General features: G+C 32.4%; 1 protein-coding gene across 4 annotated transcripts in view; it reads right to left on the reverse strand.

Annotated features, from left to right (window-relative positions):
- LOC126780474 (hypoxia-inducible factor 1-alpha-like) overlaps positions 1-23,112 on the reverse strand; it is an 87,056-nt gene that overhangs the window by 22,442 nt on the left and 41,502 nt on the right. For all 4 annotated transcript variants that reach the window (XM_050504992.1, XM_050504991.1, XM_050504990.1 and 1 more), the window contains exons 4-6: positions 20,094-20,281; positions 19,203-19,374; positions 10,788-11,019 (exon numbers count right to left, since the gene is read on the reverse strand). In XM_050504992.1, coding sequence (XP_050360949.1) covers positions 10,788-11,019; positions 19,203-19,374; positions 20,094-20,281 — 592 coding nt within the window. The remainder of the gene's footprint in view (positions 1-10,787; positions 11,020-19,202; positions 19,375-20,093; positions 20,282-23,112) is intronic.

A 23,112-nucleotide genomic window follows, 5' to 3' on the forward strand; every position in this document is an offset into this window, starting at 1 on the left:
AAAAAACGTAAAAAATACTTAGGATAAGAAATACTAAAATACGGTCAATATATCGCTTTTAATAAACTTGCTAATATTTTATTATAATATCTCAATATTTAGAAGAATATCACAAGGCGAATCAATAATTATGCTCATAAGAAACCAGGAAAGGTGATTAAGAGTATATTTGGTTGGTAGCAAGATTGCAAGGTTACAGTTGCTGTGGTAAGAAGTTAATGAGTGTCTTCTCAGCAAATTCTATTTGATCATTATTAAATTTTACATACACGTTGTCAGTGGTACAAAAAAAGACAGATTGTATCTATTACTTGTTCCGCTGTTATTACGGGCGAAACCGCGGCTAACAGCGAGGGTACTTCTTCATTAAAAATGTTGGTATTATTGAGATGTTTATTGTATTAAAATTAAAGGTGACAATTAGACTGTATGATTGATTATTTGAATGTTTTTTAAAGAACGAAAGAAAATTAATTATAATTTGTTTTCTGCTTAGAATTAATTTCTATGAAACAAGTTCTAATCTACGTTATTTAATTATTACTTTGCGTAACGCGACAAAATAAATACCTCAGACCTGAGATTAAGCGGCGAACGAATCGAGGAGAGATAATTGTTTCTTTTTGTACAATTTTTATTTATGTTAAAACAACCTAGAATGCCTAGGCTCTCCCAGAGTGTATACTTTTGGAGTTTGTGTTTGTATTTCATCTCATCTCACAAAACATCTCAAGGAAACCTGCGTGTGTGTATTCTCCCATTTGTGTGTGATACACTAATCGGAACTATAAGCCGAGATGGTCTAGTGGTTAGAACGCGTGAATCTTAACCGATGATCGTGGGTTCAAACCCGGGTAAGCACCATTGAATTTTCATGTGCTTAATTTGTGATTATAATTCATCTCGTGCTTGACGGTGAAGGAAAACATCGTGAGGAAAACTGCATGTGACATAATTTCATTGAAATAGGCTGTTACTTTAACTTTACACTAATCGGCATTTAGCTAGCTAAAGCTGGTGGTGGAATAAGCTATAACCTCCAAAGAAGAGGGGATTTTACTTAGCAGCGAGATATTTACAACCATTTTCGTAACATTTACTCAAAATATATACTAATCTTATACAGCCCTACATTTACTTTGTTACCCCTTTTAGCTTCGAAAGGTAATTTGTTTAATCCTTATATTATGTACATAAAAAATTCTAGGATCATCTTTTTGATTATCAAAAACGGTATAAGTAGCGGCAATCAACATTTTTATGTATATATAATGTATAGAAAAATATCGTATTGATAATTGTAGTTGTTTTGTAAAATCTAATTTCAAGTCGAAATTTAAAATTCAAAACTCTTTTTTGTAAATTTATAATTGGTGGTCTTACTATTAGAAAAATGGTTAGCGGTGACATTGGGGCATAATTGGTTATGTTCCTATTTTCAGCAGAATATATAATCAGTGGATCCACATATTAACTTGATGTACTGAGAAGTACAACGTTGGTATCTTCTATTCATATATTTTATATTTATATGGTATCCATATATTTTATATTTATATTTATATGGTAAATCCAAAGTAAACAGGTTTCTTCTAGGCAAGCGTGCTACATCCTAGACCGTGTCGATGCTTAACATCAGGCAAGTCAACGGTAAACCTATTATGGGTTAAAAAAAAAGTTCGGCACTCATTCCTCTGTGTGTTTGATATCTGATTTTTCGACAAAAGATGCAGTGAATATAAAATGAAATGCACAACAAACACAATTATTATGTATATATAACAACCAGCTGAATGTTTACACAGTTTGTATAAACCAGCGATACAAAGGGTTACGTTGTGTACACACCGCACTTTTTAATTGAATAAAAAGTTCAATATTCACTGTTCAATACTGTAAACCACACAATACGATTTAAAATGGTTCGCGTTTTTTAAAAACGTTTCATTGGCTACGTTGATTGTGTGATTCCTGTTGATAAATTCTCAGTATCATTCTAAAGTTTAGAAGTTATTAGTTTAGAAGTAAGGCACAAACAGCTGAGGGTCTCGCGTCTAATATATTTCTCCGGTCGATTTAGATTTTCATGCATCGCAACATGGGAAGAAAAAATGAGTGCATCTGTGTTTGTGCACAAACTTGTGCGTTTTAATATTACCTACCTCGGTTAGTATGATTTACCAATAAGAAAAATCAAATAATTATTTGTCCAATAAAATATTTTTGTGTCATTGATATTAATATAACGGATATAGTATGGGAATATATTCTGATATAAAAGAACGAAGTATGTATTTGGTCTCCAGCTCAAGATTATTCGTATCTATAAAGAGCATTCAAACTAAAGTATATTTCACGCAAATGTGTGAGTGGTGTTGGAGCTCTTCGTAAGTCCGGCTATCCGTAGGCGCCGCCCACTCATCCACTATAATCACGCCTCTGCACGGTTCACAATGAACTGTTCTATTTCTGTGCGAAATATGAGCTCATAGTAATTAATAGATGCAATTACGTTAACTGTGATGTACATACCTACGTTAAGTTAAACATTTCATCAAACGTTAAAAATAATATAGTTTCTCTATCAAGTTAAAGGTTACATTTTATTGCCTTTAGTTATGAATAAAGATTTGATTAATCATTATTTTTGTGGGTATCATATTATAATACATTGCGTATGACAATAGTCAATGATTGGATACGGAACCTTACGGAACTTACTGGTGGTATTTTTTTTTTATTATATTCGCCGGGAGGGCAAATGACTCTACTCCACCTGATGGTAAGTGGTAGTAGAGTCCAAACGCGACGACGGCCAGTACAGACGGGAAAAACGTTCTGCACTAGCCGCCTTCGCCTTGCCGGCCCGCAAGATGCCTCTTCACGCCTCATTTGAAGGAACCCGGGTTGTAAGAGGAGGGGAACACGTGAGCTGGTAAGGAATTCCATTTTTTGGAAGTGCGACAAAGAAAGGAGTTGCCAAATTCCTTTGTTCGCGATGGAATTGATGTCACAGTTAGGCGGTGACATCGAGAACCAGCAAGTAGCAGTAGTGCTTTGTGCAAGCTCGTCTGGGTAGGTACCACCTATACATCAGATATTCTACAACAAAACAGCAGTACTTGGTATTGTTGTGTTCTGGTTTGAAGGCTGAGTGAGCCAGTGTAATTACAGGCACAAGGGACATAAGATCTTAGTTCCCAAGGTTGGTGGCGCATTGGTGATGTAAGCGATAGTTAACATTTCTTACAATGCCAATGTCTAAGGGCGTTGGTGCCCACTTACCATCAGATGGCCCATATGCTCGTCCGCCTTCCTATTCTATAAAAAAAAACCCTCAAAGAACCGTCGTCGAATTAATTTCGCATAAACGGATGTTTTTTTAAGTCTGTGACATCCTTATTTGTTTCAGGCTTATATTAGGCTTAAATATTAATAACACCATTTTATTTTACGAAAACGAGTAATATTGGTATTGCGGTAAAAATTCTTCGAATGAAGTAAATTCGAAATAAATATTTCAAAATGGAATGGCAACAATTTTTATATGTTCGCGTAAAGATAATATATATTCGGTAAATTATTTTCTTTTTAGTTAAAAAGAAAACAATTTTTTTAATAATAATATAGGAAAATTGTTAGTTGCGTGTGTTTATAAATTGAACATAATGAATGCTAAAAACTATATCACGCATGCTGGTATTTAAGATCTCGAATGAAGACAATATTATAACACGAAAAACCAATTAATTTTGTGCAGTAACAAATCTTGATAGCTGTTTGACGCTTCAATTTTATATATTAACACAGCAGTCTGTCATCTTTACGCTTCTATCCGCTATTTGTAGCTCGCTCATCCGTAAGCGTTCAGTCGACGGTAGCATCGGTTACGGAATGTTTTTATCGTAAATGTTTTGCTACGCCGTGTAGACAGTTCTACAAACCGTAAGCAAAATTACAGACGCAATGATATTTTTCAAACTTATTCGTCTAATATTGTTGAAGAATCGCGAGCAACTAAATATTGACTGTGTGAGAGCTTTACAACTTAGAATTAATATAGCATATAAAGTAACGATAACATCATTCATAATATAAAAATTCTACAGGTGGCGATATGCTTCAAGTGGGAGACGCGACTTGGTTTGCGCCCTGGTGTTTGTACCCCAGGGTTAGTTTTCGGTAACATCGATCATTCGTTTCAGCGAAGTTATTTTGAATTTATCTTATTTCTACTGAAACGAAGATTTATAATATCATAAATATTTATTATAATAACTTTAAGAGCTCATCATTTTATTATAATTAAGTATATACATATATTTAAGGTATTTTTATATTGAATGTAATTTAAGAAAATAGTTATAGTTACTATCATAAGGGTCTTCATAGAAGGTTCATGTTGAAGGACGTACATATAAAGAATAAATTAACTTGTCCAAGTTTCGTCACAATTGGACGAATGGTTTAGACAAAAATACAAATATTTTTTTAATAGATTTCAACAACAAAGAATTTATATAAATTAATATTACTTCTTAAAAAGAATTGTGAATATAATTTTGAAACTATGTATATATGTTTAATAATTCTTATTGTTCTGTATTCTCAGTATATTGTGTTTCCAATGTTCATTGAATATAAAATTTCTTCAGACATTCGTTTACTCTCCGTTTATTATTTGATACATGAAAATGAAATTCGCGCGTGTTACGTGACAGGTCTTAATTTGAAGCGGGTGAAACTGCGAAGCGCAACTATTTATACAATAATATTATGTACTTAAACCTAATCCGAAGCTCGCTGGATTTTCTAGAATAAAGTTAATGTATATTGTTTTTAATATAATTGATTAATTTATTTATATTGATCTTATCACTGTTTTCTTATTTGATAACATAAAAAAATTATACTGATTAATTTTTTCCTACCTACTTTTTTTCAATTATACGTGATATTGGCAGAATATTTCGCGCTCCTAGCGTAGAATATAATAAGGAAGGAAACAATATATTGTCTACGTTACCAGTAAAGTGTTTTGAAAAGAGAATGGTGAAAATGTACCCACATAATTAAAAAATTAACGAAGCATAGTTCATATGCAAGTTTATATAAATTATAATTATAAGTTAATACGATGTTTATATAAAAAATATTAAAGCTTTAGAATATTCCATTCCATTCAATATTGTTTTCTTCATTTTTTATTAATTTATTTAAAAACCTTATAAAAAGTGTTAAGGATAATTTTGAATCGGTTGCAAAAACTCTAGTAAATCCTATAAGACACTCCAGGAATCAAAAGTCTTCTCAACAGCTGTCTCGAATCTCTCTTTTCAGGCAATAATTAAGAATAGACAACATACATTATTATAAATGGAGTTTGATTTTAATAAACTAAAAATACCAATATATAATATAAAGCATACCTACGCGTATTTACAAAATACTACCACTGTAATGTTTAACTATGAAATAAATATTAATACTTAAATATGTATCCCGCTACAGAGGTGAGGTACATACCTACATTATACTTATTCATGTAAACATTATTATAATAAAATTGAACAATAACCTCTATCCGTACTGGGTTCAGGTTATCTTTTGCTTTTATCTTTTATCTCCTATTTTTTTGGACTTATATAGCATTTGCCTTTTTTTTTAGTTTCGTCAAGTTCGACAGATTTTACTACTAAGTTTTAAGTTAAGTTTTAAGTTTTTATTACTAAATTCCTATGTTGTAGGCTACCTTTCAGTCCTACCTATCAATGGGTCCCAAAATACATGCATTCACGCTATTCTCCTTTACATTTCATTGCGTATAAATAATAATAATAAATAAATATATACTTTATTACGTCTCCCCGTACGTCACGATTTATATAGAAGTACATGTATTATAGATACCTAGCAGACAGATGTTTCCTGAAAACGAACCCTATTATAGAACGCCGGATGCGTGGGCACATTGACCCCGTCACACATTAGGGAAACGTTATTAAGGGTGGGAGCCGCATGGGCTTATTGTATCGATCTAAACACTTATGCAGTACAGTGTTAAGGGTATATAACAATCTTCATATATGCATGCACAAAGCATAGTACAACACGCCCTGTGTATTTTTTAATGCGTTTACAAAATATAAATATCTCGTAATAATTTTATAAATACTGATTCGAATTTATCATTTCATATTATAGGATAATAGTTTGCGATTGTACGATTGATTTTTAACAATGTTATTATAAATTACTGTTTCAACTTGCCTATGATTTTTGATTTTGTCTTTTTTTGGATCTGATCTCTCGCCTATTCGAAATCTCGATGTTGCAGGTGCATAAATTATCGCCTGTGCATCAACAGGATGCTAAGACGTGTTGTGTCTTCGTTACAATCTTCAATGCAAACACTTCTCTCGCAAAATGAGAAAAAGCTTTGCAACAGGTATGTTTTGTGTTATCTATGATTCACTGTAATACTGGAATTAGTAATACTGGAATCCCTCTAGAAAAACATTGTAAGGATGCATTATATTACAATATATATAAAATTGTAACTGAATTTTAAAATACTGCGGTTTGGGTTTTATAAAAATAGAACACCAAATCATACAAATTATGTAAATGAATAACTCAATTACTCTTAAAAGTTCAAATAACACAATTGAACACATGCAAAAAATCGCGCCAATAATTAATTAATTACTTTATATTTCTGTTTACCAAGTGAATGGCGGTTTGAAATTGGCACGCGTTTTTAACAACGCTGTTGTTATAGTATAAAAGTATTTTCGAAGTATATTTATTTGTATATAAATATTTACACACGTTGTCTGTTCATAAGGCAGGCAACTTAATGCCTATTTTATAGGTACCAGCCCACTTTTATCATATATAAATTAAATTAAGTATAGCAGTCGGCATTGATTCAGTCAGCATTATTATGTAATAACAAGACTTGCATAATTGGATAAAAGATTAGATATACGTTTCAAGGTTTATATGCAACTTTTTACCTGCTACTAAAGTGTCAGGTTGGCCGAGCGGTCTATGGCGCCGGATATTATCTGGTTCCCGACAGGGAGCGTGGGTTCGAATCCCACACCTGACACAACACGTGAAGCAGTATTTCGTTTTTATTTGTTAATACAGCTTTTTTATTTTTTAATCGTTGGATAAAAGTGAATATATTTTGCGTCGCTTGAGTGTTTGAGCAGCTTTAGCGGCTACCCTGGCTTTACGAGAGATGTTCTGAATTATAAACTTAACAATAAACTCGTGACATAAGTACGATGTAAATATTTAACAATTGGAGTGACTTTGAAATGCAATCTTAACAATTTACATATATTTATATAAATATATCCTAATAATTTTAACTATTGGTGATAATTATATATATTGACACATGAGACGTAACAAAAGAGACGTAGGTTTGATACTAACGATAAGTTTATATGCAACAACATATATTAAATATTTAGAGCAACTTTCAAATGCATTCTTAGAAAAATGAAACGAAGTTAGGTAGTAACAATTGAAGTGACATGCAAATAATAACTTATATAGACTTCCTCGCAATCGCATAGCTGACCGCCATTTTTATTTTACCATAACTTATGAATATTTGTTTTAATTATATAGTTAAGAGATAAACATATTCTAAATTTAAAAGATAAGATAATAAACTTATTACACCATATCGGTTAAAAAAGCTTTACAAATATTTCATTTTAGTACATTTATTTTATTTCAGCTTTAGCTAGTAAGCGTACGTAAACAGTTTTTTTGAAAAATACAGACCAAGATCAGCCCTTTTTGGTTAAAAAATTTACGTAGTATATATAACCCGGTATATATATAACCCAGCCGCATTAAAGGTCCCTCTATATGCGAAAACCGTATCAAAATCCGTTTCGTGGTTTAGAAGGAGTTCGCGGAGATACAGAGCGGGGTATTTAGCGCTATTTTTCAGCTTCTTAAGAAATACTTCCTTGCATGTACCATCACATGAAATAGAACAAATTAATCTAATCAATAAAAATTTGATAAATACAATAGCAATCACACATCCATTGAAAAAACACACTACAGACGATTATCGTATCAAGTTATCATGACGTTAATAATAAAAGGTATACTAATAAAAATATGCAAGATAAGTATGCTTTAGCCATTTCCAAATATAATAAATAATTAAAATAATGTTTACACACAAAAAACCGGTCAAGTTTGTGTCGGAATAAAATGGTTTCGATATTACTCCGTGCCCCGTCCCGTAGTAATTGAAGGATATCGGATTTTCGTTTTAAGGTTTACTTGTTAGCTATGAAGGCTGGACGTTAAATTCTTCTTTTATGTTTGTTGTGTAACAAGCTTCACGAATGCCATGAATTTGGTAATGATTGATTTATTTTTGTTTTATAAATCTATACAAATAAATAAAATTGAAGTGTCTGCCTGCGATTTTAAAATAATTTTTCTCTATTAAAGTTATTATGGCTATTTGCGAGTTACCAAAACCAAACAAGCATTTATTTTTATTTTTGTCTGTCTGTTTATCCGTGCTGTGTATATGTATGCTTAAAACATCTAAAATTTAAAAAATATAAATAACTGAACTATGATAAGAAGTATATCAAGGTTCCGCTTAGTTTTTATTACATTAAAATCGGTGGAGTCTATCGAAAGTTATAAAACCGTACGTATTTTTGATGTTATATTATATCTTGCGGCAATAAGTCCATTGATGGTGGTGTGTTAAATACGTCAATTTCTGAATAGGGGTGTTGAGATTTTCCAGAATGGAGTGACCTTCTGCCATACATATTATTAGCATTCCCGTTTTGTTCTTTGCGTTGTTCTGTACGTCTGTTTTTTTTTTAATTTTTAATTAATTTAATTCTTACATTGAAAATAATAAATACTTTGAGGCTTTAGATTGCAAATATTGACCCAGTAGTTATTTTGTTCTATTAGTCTTAAGTAAATTTATTTTTATTTTGAATTTTATAGATTATTACTTTTTGCTATAATTATGTAGGATGTTCACGTGTAAGTAATACCAATTATCATTGTCCTTGAAAATGGCACTACTACATCTAATATAGTGTAGAAGGAAGGAGGCATTACAATAATTCAGTATATCCATTATTATTTAATTACTAGAATAATAATAATTGCTGTAATATCATAACTCGGGTGTGTTGTTAATATTTGTTACTTTTTAATGCTAAAATATGATGATGCTAACATATTTTGGGCCCTTTTATCACGTTTAACTGGATTTTCGATTATAACGCTGGCAAACCGCCAGTATATATTAAACTATTTACGAAGATAGTGCATTTTATAATAATTATAATTATATATCATTCTAAGTGAGTACGTTTGATACGTTAAACGATGTTTAATTTTTTTTTACACATTGTATTCCGTCCTTCTATCTTTAATTATAAAATTATATATTCACGCTATCTGTAATCCACCTACGACATTCGTTATTAGAGAAAAACAGAGCAAATATTTTTACTATTTTTATATTGACGGAAAATAACCTGTGGCCTTGGCGCCCTTATAGGGACACCCTCGGATTCGTTTTTTCAAGGAATTTACATTAAAAACTGTTTTTTTAAGTAATTCGAATCGAATAGGTTCCTTTCATGTATATATAATCTTGAAAAAATATGACATATTTTTTTTTTAAATAGACACAGATGACACTGACGAAATGGACATATATTATAAAAAAAAATCATAATTTAATATACAAAACAAACAAAAAGAAATCTGCAGTAAGAGTATGTTGTCTTATTTGCAATAGTGGTTACGTGGATAATGGAAACATGAGAGCGATAACAATTTGCACGGTGACACTAAAGTAAACAAAGTAAATAAGTCAGATAACTGACATACTGACTGACTGACATTCGCTTACTGTTTTATCAAATTAATTTCACTGTACAGTATTATTTATAAATTAAAAGTTGGATGGAAGTTGGAGAATATATCTCAGTATTTTATATTTGAAAATAGTATATTTTGAGAACCTATTCGATTAGATTCTTTTAGGTATTTCACTTGTGATAGCGTTTTATTTGAATTCAAATATGTGCTTTAAAATTTTATTTTCTACGCTAAGCATAACATTCCTCGATTTTTTTTTTAAAATATTGAAAAGTCGATTTGTTACGATTTGCATGCAATAGCTATCTAGAATTCATACAAAACAAATAATCTTACGCTGCTTTCAAATTGTTTTGAAAGTTAATACTCATAATAACTAACTACAACATGTAGTTTCTCAGAAAATGTTTTTAATTAAACAATTATTTCATTGTACGCAGCTAAATGGAATATTCGAGAGGTACTCTTAGTGTAATATTTATTATACATAATTATTATGTGCGATAACATATCAATTAGTATAATACAGACATTGTAAGCTAATTCTCTCTATGACCCTATAATCCGGTTAAGTTTAAACGTCACTATCAAGTTATAAACAAATTATTGTAGACGAAGCATGTTCCATGGTTATATGTTATAGCGTTTCATGTCCTTTAGAACGTTCGCAATGCATTCAACAGTTAACAGACGTGCTCTTAAATTGATCAGTACCTTTCACACTTAGTGTCAGGTTTCGCAGATAACGTTGTTTGTCTCGCTCCAACTTTGATGTGCGAGTCAGCTGTAGGTACTCGAAGTGAGAGGTAGATATGCTTTTAAGTAGTAGTCTGCGTTAGGCAGCGCTATGAATTCAATGTACTGGCTGGTTAACTTACTTTCCCGTAAAGCGATGATCACCCAGCGGACGTCGTCACGATGCATGAAGTTCATTGCGTTTACTCCATTCACTTCGTGTGTCATGTAGCCAGTAACTAGCGCGATGCGTTGCTCACATTGAATTATTTCGCCATCGATGGAATGTCGAGTACGGTACTCCATCCTGAAGGACTCTAGAGCGCTCTCGTTTATGAATGTCTCGGTCGTCGGTCGCACCATGCCCACAAACACCTAAAACAAAATAATCTTGCTTTATCAACTATAAAAATTGAAATTACAAATCGCTTTTTATATTTTTTATTGTAAGATCATTCTCAGTTTTGCCTACTGAGAAGATTGATTTTCTAATTTTAAGTTATCAAAATTAAAAGTAAGCTAATACTTATGCTTAATTTTCGTTAATAATATTTATTTTGATTTATTGATTTTCATATTTCGATACGGCTTAAAACCCTTATTTAATTAACAAATCATTGTTATGTCGTTCATAAAAGTCTTCAATTATTTCATATTTCATCATCTTTTGGGTGGTTCGTGTGTGACTCCCCCTTTGTAATACTATTCTTTTAGAAATAAAACATTGTTAAAATTGCGTTCCTCATAATACACGCATCACAATAGACCTTGAAACCTGAATCTTCTTACTCTATACCAAGCCGTAGACGCAATGTTATTGACTGAACTTCTATCATTAGCTCGGTAAAGGTAAGGTAAGCCTTTGATAGTATTAATGAAAGACATGTTACTTTAGTATTAGGGCTAATTAGTAAAAGTATCTGTTCGATGAAATCTTGTAAGCTAATTTCTACTTAGTTTTTAAATATTTGACAAATGTGTAAGATATTATGTTACCACCTTAGATGCTGTTTGAATTAACATCGTCACTATGTTACGTTTGGAGGTCTATTGATTTGACTATAAAAATAGAAAGCGCTAGAATTCTCTAGTAATCTATTTGCATTTGTTGATTCACAATTTATAGGAATTAAATGTGAACGAAAAACATTGAGTGAAAATTTTTAAGGAAACAGTTTTGGGGGTCGACATGATTGAACGGCAAGAATTATTCGATGATACGTACCAAAAATGTCTGCAAATTTCAGATCAATCGATTGAGTGGAAATATTTAAAAAGTCGCTTGATTAGAACCACAATTATTTAAGTCAAGTTATAAGTCAGTAAGAATTTTTAAAAACGTATCTATAAATATACTTGTTACTATATGGAACAATAATTTATCGGTTTTAGGTAAAAAAATGATGTAAAGTTTCTTAAATTAATCTGTCGGTGAAATCTCTCGAATGATTATATGTATGTTCAAATATTTACCAGTTTCCCATTGTTCTTCGGCCACGTAGAAATGTTTTGTGACAATGTACAGGGTTCGATAATAAGCTTTTAAGCCCCATTAACAACATATTTCTTGCAATGAATACATCGACAACGTTGAAATTAGATCCGTATCAATATCAAAAAACACATGTATAGCTCGAAGACAGTTATAAAAATATTGATAATTATATATGAAAATGGATGTCAGTAAGTTTTTGATTAATAGATTTTGACACCGATTCTCCGATCACCATGAAAGTAGGCGCATATATATATATATATACTTACCACTAGATGGCACTAGAAAACATTAACTTATATACCAATCAACCGATCGCTATGAATTTGGATGAATTGACAGGATAAAATCCGCCGGGTCTTGCTAGTAATATACATTTTTTATACCAACAAATGTTAGTAGGGCAACAAAAAACATAAAGTATTCGAATTTTTTTTTTTCGTACCAAATAGAAAAGTGTACTCCTGACAATAATACGATAATTATCTACTATTCAAATGATCTGATAATGAGCCTGGAAGTCGGTTGTATAATTCAAAACTAACTATAACAATAAGCCTTATGAGTTTTGACTTATTTGCTTTGTTTTAAAGAGTGTGTCCTATACATTATAAAAAACGCATACAACATAAGATAAATATTTGATGTTATAAATTAAAAATTAGAGTTATTCCTTTTTTATTTATTTTGAACAAATACTCTCGCTTTACAATGAAACGAAAGTCTCAATATAGAGATAGTCACACGCAAATTACTTGTTTAAAGTCTATTTGAAAAAAAAAATACATTTTGATTTGATTTGAGTAACTAAATGAATTCTTTTTTTTGTTTTCAAAAATTAGTATATAATACGAGGAATAAAAATTTCGGCTGGTGTTTTTCCAAAAAATGAGCAGGGTATCCATTCTATAAGAGGGTATCGTAAGGTGTCTTAGACAGCGGCGATGCTCCTCGCGGGCGATTCACCTTGGAAACTCCAGGCGGAGGCGCTCGCTCACCTGTTAGTATGTTTGAGTGAAATCTTAGAAGTTATGATCGCTTCCGCGAAATCGATTAAGCTGAAATTTGACTGACAACTTTGTTGCTGGTGACAATAATTTTGTATACTCAGCTATGCACCGTGAAAAGTAGCCACCTGCTAATGTTCTACTGGTATAAAACCACCCTTTCTGTTGAGGAGAAGTTTTGAAGTACCAATGCTGCTCCAATGTGGGTTGGTGAATTATGCATTACCAAAGATTAATTGAATAAAAGTTCGTTTTAAAATTTTATTTTTTAAATTTACTTTCGGGCACTCCTCAGTGAGACGGAAAGGGTACCGCTGGTTTTTTAGCGGGTATTCCGATGTTCGAGGCGCACTCGGCGCCTTGGATCCGCCCACTGTTCCCGTGGGGGAAACGCGTAATGCGTATTTCCAGCGAGAAAAATAAGGCTATCCATTCTTTGTGTGTATTTATTGCTTAAACATTATTTTTAAAAGTTAGTAATAATAGGGCAACAAAATAATTTGATTTTCCTAAGCTACTAATGTATTTTATCAATAATTAACAATATATTATATTTTGAAGTAATTTACGTGCTTTATAACAGTGTATATACTTTATAATTATCTGTCTTGTCAAAATATAATATTATAAGATGGTGTCGCAATTATTGAAGCAGGAAGGAGTTTTAACAAAGGCTTATCAAGTTTCAAAAACTCCTAGAGTTGTGTTTCCGATTTTTACACGTAAGGAATTTTTAAAATTAAAGATATGAAAATTTGCAGTTTTTAGTAAAAGTAGAAAATTGCGTATCTTAGATATTATATAACGTACCATAACATAATTTTAGTAAACGCATTAGATGTCAATTAAATGAATTTGCACGCAGGCTAAGTATTATAGCTGTCAATAAGCTTGATTAAGCTTTGTATTATTATTATAGTATTGTAACCATGACATGGTTACAATGCGAAAGTGGAATATTTTTTTAGTATTTCTATTTAAATGTATATTAATTTATAATTAAGAGAGTATTTTTTCTAAAAAATATTATGTCTCTTTTCAAAAATAATATTAACAGTGTTAACAATGAATAAATTAAGCGTTATAGTTATAAATATAATATATAATCGATGACAATATGAATATAATGATATATATTCATCTTAATTGTACAAACTGGATGTTGCCATTTGAAGTAAATATGAAAAAAGGTACAAATTATACTCTCCTAACGCAAATGATGCATGATAAATGTCCAAGTGACCTAGTAAACTGATTTCGAGGCTCAGTGTTGCTAGTGGCGCGTCCCTGTCCAATCCGGACCTTTCTATCGTGCCTCTCTGTCTGTCTAATACGATGCACCGATCATTTCATTTCGCCAACCAGTAAATTTATAATAGACTGAGAGCTAGCGATCGACAGACGCGGTATGTTAGCAAACTCCATATTGATAATAGGTATAATATTTCACCTGCCGTAGGTGAAATGGTATTACACTACAGTACTCTATACCCGTCGATTTTTTCTTAGGGCGTCTCCAGAATTCAAAAAACGCCAACATTAGTTTTGAAAACGAAATAATAGGTTGTCTGCCGTTTTATTATCTTAGAATATAATGAATGGAATGGAATAAGAAAGAAGGTAAATAAACAACTTTAACCTTGAACTCATATGACATTTCAGTCAGGAAGAAATTAAGTTCGTAAATCTTACGTTATTTCAGCAAAGTTGACATTTATATATGTTATTTACATTATTATTATTATACATATACGTTTGAAGCAGCAGACACTACAGTACTAAATGACATTGAAACGGTAGACAACCTGCGATCACGTTTCTAAAAGTCAATTTTGAAGTTTATTAACTTCTGGAAATACCCAAAGGAAAAGGAATCAACGGGAATAGTGAATCACCATTTCAATTTCATCAGGTGAAATGGTATACATAGCATCAATATGGAATTTGCAAACATACCGTAAGTCTGCAGATCGCTGGCTCTTAGACTATAATGTCTGCCCGGTGAATAGTTTGATGCAATTATGACCAACCGTAATCGCACTCGCAACAAATTGTATATCATTATGCAACTAATTTGAAACTGCAATTTTCTTCTCTTTGGAAAATTGATATCTAACTTATTACGCTAAGCAATTAAAAAGATAAGTCAATTTATTTGATATTTCAAATCAAATCAAATCAACAGCCAATCATTGTCCACTGCTGAACATAGGCCTCTCCCAAGGTGAGCCAAAGTTCCCTGTCCTTCGCCTTCCGCATCCAGTTGGTGCCCGCCACCTTCTTAAGGTCATCGGTCCACATTTGATGTTTGTATTGGTTCAAATAAGAAGTCAATGGTATTTTTACGTCATTTTTATCAGTGTTATTCTATTAGTTCGAATTGTTTTCGATGGAAATAATGACAAGTAGAAATATTATATTATGGGATACAAGAAATTAATATTCCTGTAGGCTAACAAGACGTCACCTGTTGCTAGGATCGCGTGTTCGTCGCCTTTATGTATGTGTAACCTACTCTAATAGTAAACGTACTTTACAAACTTTACGAACATAAAATATAAACTTACACAAAAATTGGACGGATGTGAAATTATTTACCCAGCGTTCTTTGTATATATAGTAGCTGATACCAGTTACCCTTCCAATGTTTTTGTTATATTTTCAGTATCACGATCGTTTTTTTTTAAATGTTACAATAAGGTGGACTAGCAATTGGGCCACCGGATGTTAAGTAGTCACCACCGCCTATAGAAATTGATGATGTAAGAAATATTAATCATTCCTTTCATCAAAAATGCCCCACCAACCTTGGGAACGAAGATTTTATGTCCCTTAAGCCAGTTGTTACACTGGTTCACACACCATTTAAACGGCAACGCAACAATACTAATTATTGTTATTTAGCGGCAGAATATGTAGTGAGTGTAAATGGTGGTAACTATCCGTCTGGCGGGCACAATGCCCTACCACCTCGTAAATCATATCGCATGAATATTTTACGTAGGTTTTATTGAAACTTAATTACAATAATATAAACAACTGCGCAAAGCTTGAACTGAAATGGAACAAACAAAGATATTTATATACAAATTCAAATTCTACAAGATTAATACAAATCAGTACAGTCAATCGGATTATTTATGATCTTACACTGTTTCATCACACACCAATAAACAATATCGATTGAGAATTTAAGAGCTAAGTATTAGGTCCTTAGAAACGAAATTAGTGTTTTGTCTTACTGACCACTATGATCTAAAATATCTCCTCTTTAGTTAAGAATTCCAAATTCAAATTTATAAATTCATTTAGCTGGTACATTTGAGTTTTGAAAACAGTCATTCATTTGTTTTTTTTTCCTGATTATTTTTTTCTTTGGCGTCGCTTATTACCACACAATGGAAAACATGAAATATCGGTATATTTACGAGTTCTACCGTGCCACCAGTGCTGCAGAAACAGCTCGAAGGATTAATGATGTGTACGGCGCTGGTGTCGCAAAAGAAAGCACGGTACGTTTTTGAACGTTTTCGTTCTTTAAATTTCGACCTTCAGAACCAACCCCGTGGACGGCCGGAGACCAAAGTGGAAAATGAAGAATTAAAGGCTATTGTGGAAGCGGATCCATCACAAAGCACTTCAGAGATAGTTGCAGGCGTCGGGGTAAGTAATAAAACTGTATTAATCCACTTGAAGCAAATCGGGAAAGTAAAAAAACTTGAACGATGGGTACCTCACGAATTGAGTGAATCGAACTTGCAAACACGCGTCGACTGCTGTGTTACTTTGCTCAACCGACACAATAATGAAGGGATTTTAAATCGAATCATTACTTGTGATAAAAAGTGGATACTGTACGATAATCGGAAGCGCTCGTCGCAATGGCTGAACCCCAAATCACTGCAATGAACCAAGCCAAATCCTGCCCTAAACGAAAATTGATTCAAAAAAAGTTACTTGTGAGTGTTTGGTGGACTAGCACTGGTGTCGTTCACTACAGCTTACTAAAATCTGGCCAAACGATTACGGCAGATATTTATTGTCAGCAATTGCAAACCATGAAGGAAGAACTAGCTGGTAAACAACCGAGATTGTTCAATCGCCCTAGACCACTGCTGCTTCACGACAACGCAAGACCACACACTGCATAACAAACAACCACTAAGTTAGATGAGCTACAATTGGAATGTCTGCGACATCCACTGTACTCCCCTTTGTTATTAAAGAAACAATTGAACTATTGATAAAATAGTAAATCAGACTGAGCATGATCCACTACGGGAAGACTTTTCAATAATGCTTGAGGATAAAATATATCTAATGTACATATAGGTTTCCTCACGACGTTTTCTATTACCCCACGAAGTAGATTGCAAAATTTCTAGTACATTTCAATTCGTACAAATATGATTTCAATATCCGAATATCAATCTCGTTGACTTTATACAGAATCTTAACTTTGATTCACTTGTTGTTAATCTTAGCCAGATATTTGATTATTATTATATCACGTCGTGTATGTGTGTAGGAAGTGTTTTTGAGTAGCACTCATTATTAATCAGTTTCTATTACTTCTGTGTTGGTACAATAAATTAAAAAAAAGTTTCATGTTGTCATTTGAATTCAAGTTTCGAATATATGTCAACGGCATGTTACGGTTTTAGTTGTTATGTTTTGTTTACTAGCACATAGGAATTGAAGTTATATATAATGTAAAAGTAAAGTAATATCCAACACTCGGCTAAAGCTTCCTCTTCAACTACTCTACTCGAATGAGGTTTTGGTGGGTACACATGTCAAAGATTATTATCTGAAATTTGCAGCATCCGTATTTTCCTTACGATGTTTTCTTCACCGCCGAGCAAGATAAAATAGATAAGATTTATAATTCCTAAACGCTTATTAATTATTTTTGGCCACTGAGCCATAACTGTATCAGAATGACCGAAAAATATTTCTATTAATCTTTCACGAATATTTTCAATGGAAGCAGAATAAACGGAAATTAATTTAGTGGGTGTTATAATTATAGCTATTGTTTATCGTCATAGTTTATCTGGAGATTTATCGTGTTGCGATGACAATTTCTCATCAGTCAATTCGAAAAATTGGTTAGTTAAAAATGTTGTTCGCGTATTTAGTTTCCGGATAGCATAAATTCATACACGAACGTTCTGGAACAATACGGTGATCGATGCACCACCTACGTGTTCTACATGTAGTTCAACGATTCAAAGCCTTAACTGCGTGAACGGGATGCAAAATTTATAACATAGCGTAGAAAGAGAAACACTAAACTAAGCTGAATGGTCGGTTTATTTGTGCGTGAATGGTGACGTGATTGATAGGTTTCGAGAAATCGTATCGAAAAATTTAAATCCACCGCGTTCTATTCAATGCGTATACAAAATTAATTAGCTGTTAATTATTGTCACATACCTGGATATACTCGTAAATGGCATTCCTAAAATAGAAAGTATTTGTGTTGCCAGCAATAATAATTATTTTTTAGTAAAATGTTGCTATTAAGAAGAATAGATTATCCTCTTTATTTTATTAAACTCTCTTAAGAGTACGCTTTTTCAGTGTCTGGAAAAATATGAGGGGAATTATTTGTTTGTTTCTTTATTGTATGAATTCTATAAGAGCTATTACGTTCAACTCCAATGTGAATGCGCAATTGAAGCAAAATTATCTCAATTCTTTTGTATTTTCTCTAGTAACCAATTATGCAGAATAATAATAACGATACAAATTATAAGTTTCTTAGTTTACATTGTTGTATAAAAGAAATAATGCTCTAGTATATATGTAATAATATGTATACAATATATATACATGCCTGACAGTTATAAAAGATACAGATTTACAATAATTTGTAGCGTTTGACTATCAATTCTAATACCAAAGATGCTGAAAGTTGACCCATGCTTATTATATTATAGTATGGTTATTATGTAGATACTATTATAGTATGTGCTATGTATAATTTTTTTTGATGCAAAATAAGATATGATGTTGTTTTTGTGTATATTATTTCAAAATCATGTACTTACAATGTCATTCCCACTCGAAAACGGATTCTCCCCCCTGGACCTGACCCGACGTCCGATTTGGACGATCTGATCGAACCGGGTGCCCGCACGGTCCGATTTGCGCAGCGATCCTTCCACATGACAAGTAACATACTGCGGTGGCTCAGAACGTTGATGGCTTAATCTTTTGAACCTATAGAATTATAGAAAAATAACAGCCCGTTAATTTTCTAATGTATTAAGCTATTATGTAAGAAAAAAAACCTAAACGCTATATTACTTAATGTCAGAAAGTGGTATGCGGCATTGACTATAATAATCATCATAACATTTAAAGTGTAATAAGATGTTCAAAATTTCAAGATTGAGATACGAAGTGAGTTCTTACAGCACTGCCTGGGAAATTTTCAATGCCTTTGAAGAATCGTTGAAGTTATATATCACAACAATGGTTTTTGGGCAGTTATTTCATCAGAACAGTTTCAATATTACTATTAATTTTGCCCAACAAAAACACATATGTAATAATAATCACCAAGTATTATATAAATGGAGTAGTTCTCTCAATTCGTGTTATAAGTTATAGCGGTTTTGAAGAAAATACTTGATAAAGTTAATTTAATTAATTGGTACGAATTTGGTTTGCAATCAGTTCTAAGGCAAAAGGTTGTTTGTGCGACAACGTTTCATTAACGAGAACCTCTACGGAACTACTACAACCTAGTGCTTGCTTTTACTTTCTTGTTATATATACTATTTAGTATATTAAAGGGCAATAAGTAAATTAACCCAAGTTCTCGTTTGGTTACACCAGTGTGGATGTTCCCTTACATATAGTTCAGAATAATTACGTTAAATGGTTGTTTCCTAAGATAAAAATATTATATTAATTCAATTATAATTTTCTCTAACCTTATAATGAAACTCCGTTTTTCATTGCATAGCGCTTCTGCAACCGCCTTTTCGGCGTCTTTTTCTCGCGGTAACAGAAGCTGACCATTCGATGTTAGATTACATGATCTTGGAAACAGTTGGTCGGCCAGGAGCTGGTGGTCCTCTTTATGAATGATGGTGGTGACATCTTGGCCGAGTAATTCCAGCTATAAAGTATAAGTAAAGTAACAGCCTGTTAATACCCCACAGCTGTGTTAAGACCTTGCTTTTCAGAAGTAGGATTGGAGTTTATACCTTCACGCTGCTTCAAAGCAGATTTTTGGATAAATTTGTTACAGATTTTCATTAGACAGATGCAGGTTTCCTCACGATGTTTTCCTTCAACCCGTGCACGATATGATTTATAAATACAAATCAAGTACATGTTCTCTGTGGTACTTGTCAGGACAAACAATGTTTTAAGTGTCGTGTTTTGGACCACTGGTGCTTATTGGAGCAGTAAATGTTTTTCAAGCTTATATATAATTTTTTTATGTACATAACGGATGTATATGATGTAGGAAATTTTAAAACATAAAAAATATCTTACAATTACACTATATATCGTAAACCATATAAGTGTAATTTATACATTAGCCTCCAGTTTAATATTGTGTACGTTTTACATAGACAAACATATAACCACGTTGTAAATAATCATATCAAAGGATAACATTATCTTTTTCACTTAAAGCTTAATTCAAACGGTATAAGTAGAGATCCCAACGCTCCAATTTTACCGGATTCAACAGGTTCGAAGGGTGCATCCTCTGGCTAATAACTCATTTATCCGCGGTGAAGCGCAATTAAAATAAGTTAATACTACTTCACTTAAAAATAATAATATCCTGGGATAATAAAAATATCCTGGGTTAATAATAATATCCTGGGTTAATAATAATATCCTGGGACATTATTCACAGACGACCATCTGATCCAAAACTAAGCAGAGCTTGTACTATGGAAACCAGACCACTGATAAACTACATATTCTACTTTTCTTTTGTAAATACATACTTATCCAGATAATTACACCCAGAGTACACAAACAGACATGTTCATGCACACAAGTGCCTGTCCGGGGTGGTAATCGAACCCACAACCTTCGGCATGAAAGGCCTACCAACAAAAATGTCTACCAACCAAGGCAACCGGCCCGCCTCTAATGATGACTTCATTTTGAGGATTTAAAATTATTGTCCTAATGATATTTGCCTTTACAAATGTTAGAAATATTTATTAATTTATTTAAAAAAATATAATCAATTTTCGAATATTGTTTGTATTCCTTTTGAAGAGTTAATGATTTTTTAATATCTTTTCTGAGAAGAAATTCTTAGTGGTTTTCCGGGCTTGGAAGTTAGGAGTGATGAGTGCATGAGACTGGAAAGTGGGTACTTTATATAATATATTTCTAGACCATAAGAATAAGAAGAGTCCATCTCTACTGCCAACAAAAAATATAATATACAACACGTACGCGTACTATAATTTTCTGATGGATAATCATACAAATTGATCGCATTGACGAGAGTCTCGTTAGGGGTAAGGTTATAAATTGTTGTACTATTGAGGCAAGAATTTTATATAATATATTATATGTCCATTCGGTCTAATATCATTTGTTTGATTTTTTAAGCTTATTTTGATGCACAATTTTTAAGTGTCATTATATTGTAAATGTGCAGACCAGTCCAGACCAGACCAGCTTAATCTAACCTGGCGGGGAGAGGGCTTAATTTTTTTAGCGCAACTGACTTATCTGTCTTCCTTGTCTTGTATTTTAAAGCTCGCTCAATCATCTTTTTAGAAAATTATCAGCTACACATTTTTGTAATTATCGCTTTTAAGTTATTGAATTTGCGGTAACAAACGTTGTTTGTGAGTCGGGCGCCCTACTAGTGCGCCCCGGGCGACCACCTAAGTTGCCCGCCTGTAAATCCGCAACATGATGTACTCTAAGAACTCGAATTTCATCATAGTACTTGATCATGAATTAATACCAAAAAGTTATATAGCATTGACTTCACTAATTATAAAATTAAAGGTATACTCATCGAATTAGCGAATCACTGTAAATATTTTTTTAAGTTAACGGTGTAATCGACGATCAAGTATCAAAATAGCATAATCTTTCATTTCATCTGACAGCTTCCTGGTCGAAGTGTTATATGTGTCCCCACCATATAGAGATTAATATCGAAGTACTTAAATATATATCATATAATCATTAAAGCGTTATAGCTCAATGGATAGACCACGTGGATTTATGAAAATCTTGTCAAGCTCTGTGAAAAACATTGAAATATGTCTTGGATTAAATTCTGTCTATCCTCTCCCTAAAACGACCTTTATTCATCAGGTAGGACTAGATATACAATCTATATATATTTCGGACCTGGAGATTGGCTGAAAGATTGACAACCTGTCAAGGTGGCAGTTAAAAAATAACTGAACCATAGAACAGTGAATGGAGAGGGCGCATTATGACATATGAGTCGGCGCCCCCAATACGAGTTTATATATGTTTCACAACGCTAGGTTTTTAATGTGGAAATAATAATTATGAAAGTTTTTCCTTCAGGGAAAGTTTAGAGTGTTCCCTTTACCTATTGATCTAGCTAGTTTGATAAGTGTACTTGTGATTCGACAGCTGATACTGCCGGCTGGAGTTTACTACTAAAGTAAACTATCTAAGTCTGAGCAACTTATTAGTTTTGCACTATGTTAGCTTAACTAAAACATGTGGTATGTGATGCATAGTCAAACAGATGAATCCTTAGCTTACTAATATAATTAATGTTATCTAGAATGTTTTAAATAAACTAACTGTATTTATAATAATCTATAAAATAAAAATATTTGACACAATTACGTTATTTTTTTTAAATTATTCTAAAGTAATTTCTAAAACGCATTTTATTATGTCAAATAAAATACAATACAAGCCGAAATAGCCTAGTAGTTAGAACGTGAGTCTTAATCGATGATCGTGGGT

Source organism: Nymphalis io, chromosome Z (assembly GCF_905147045.1).
Source record: "Nymphalis io chromosome Z, ilAglIoxx1.1, whole genome shotgun sequence".
NCBI classification, from domain to species: domain Eukaryota; kingdom Metazoa; phylum Arthropoda; class Insecta; order Lepidoptera; family Nymphalidae; genus Nymphalis; species Nymphalis io.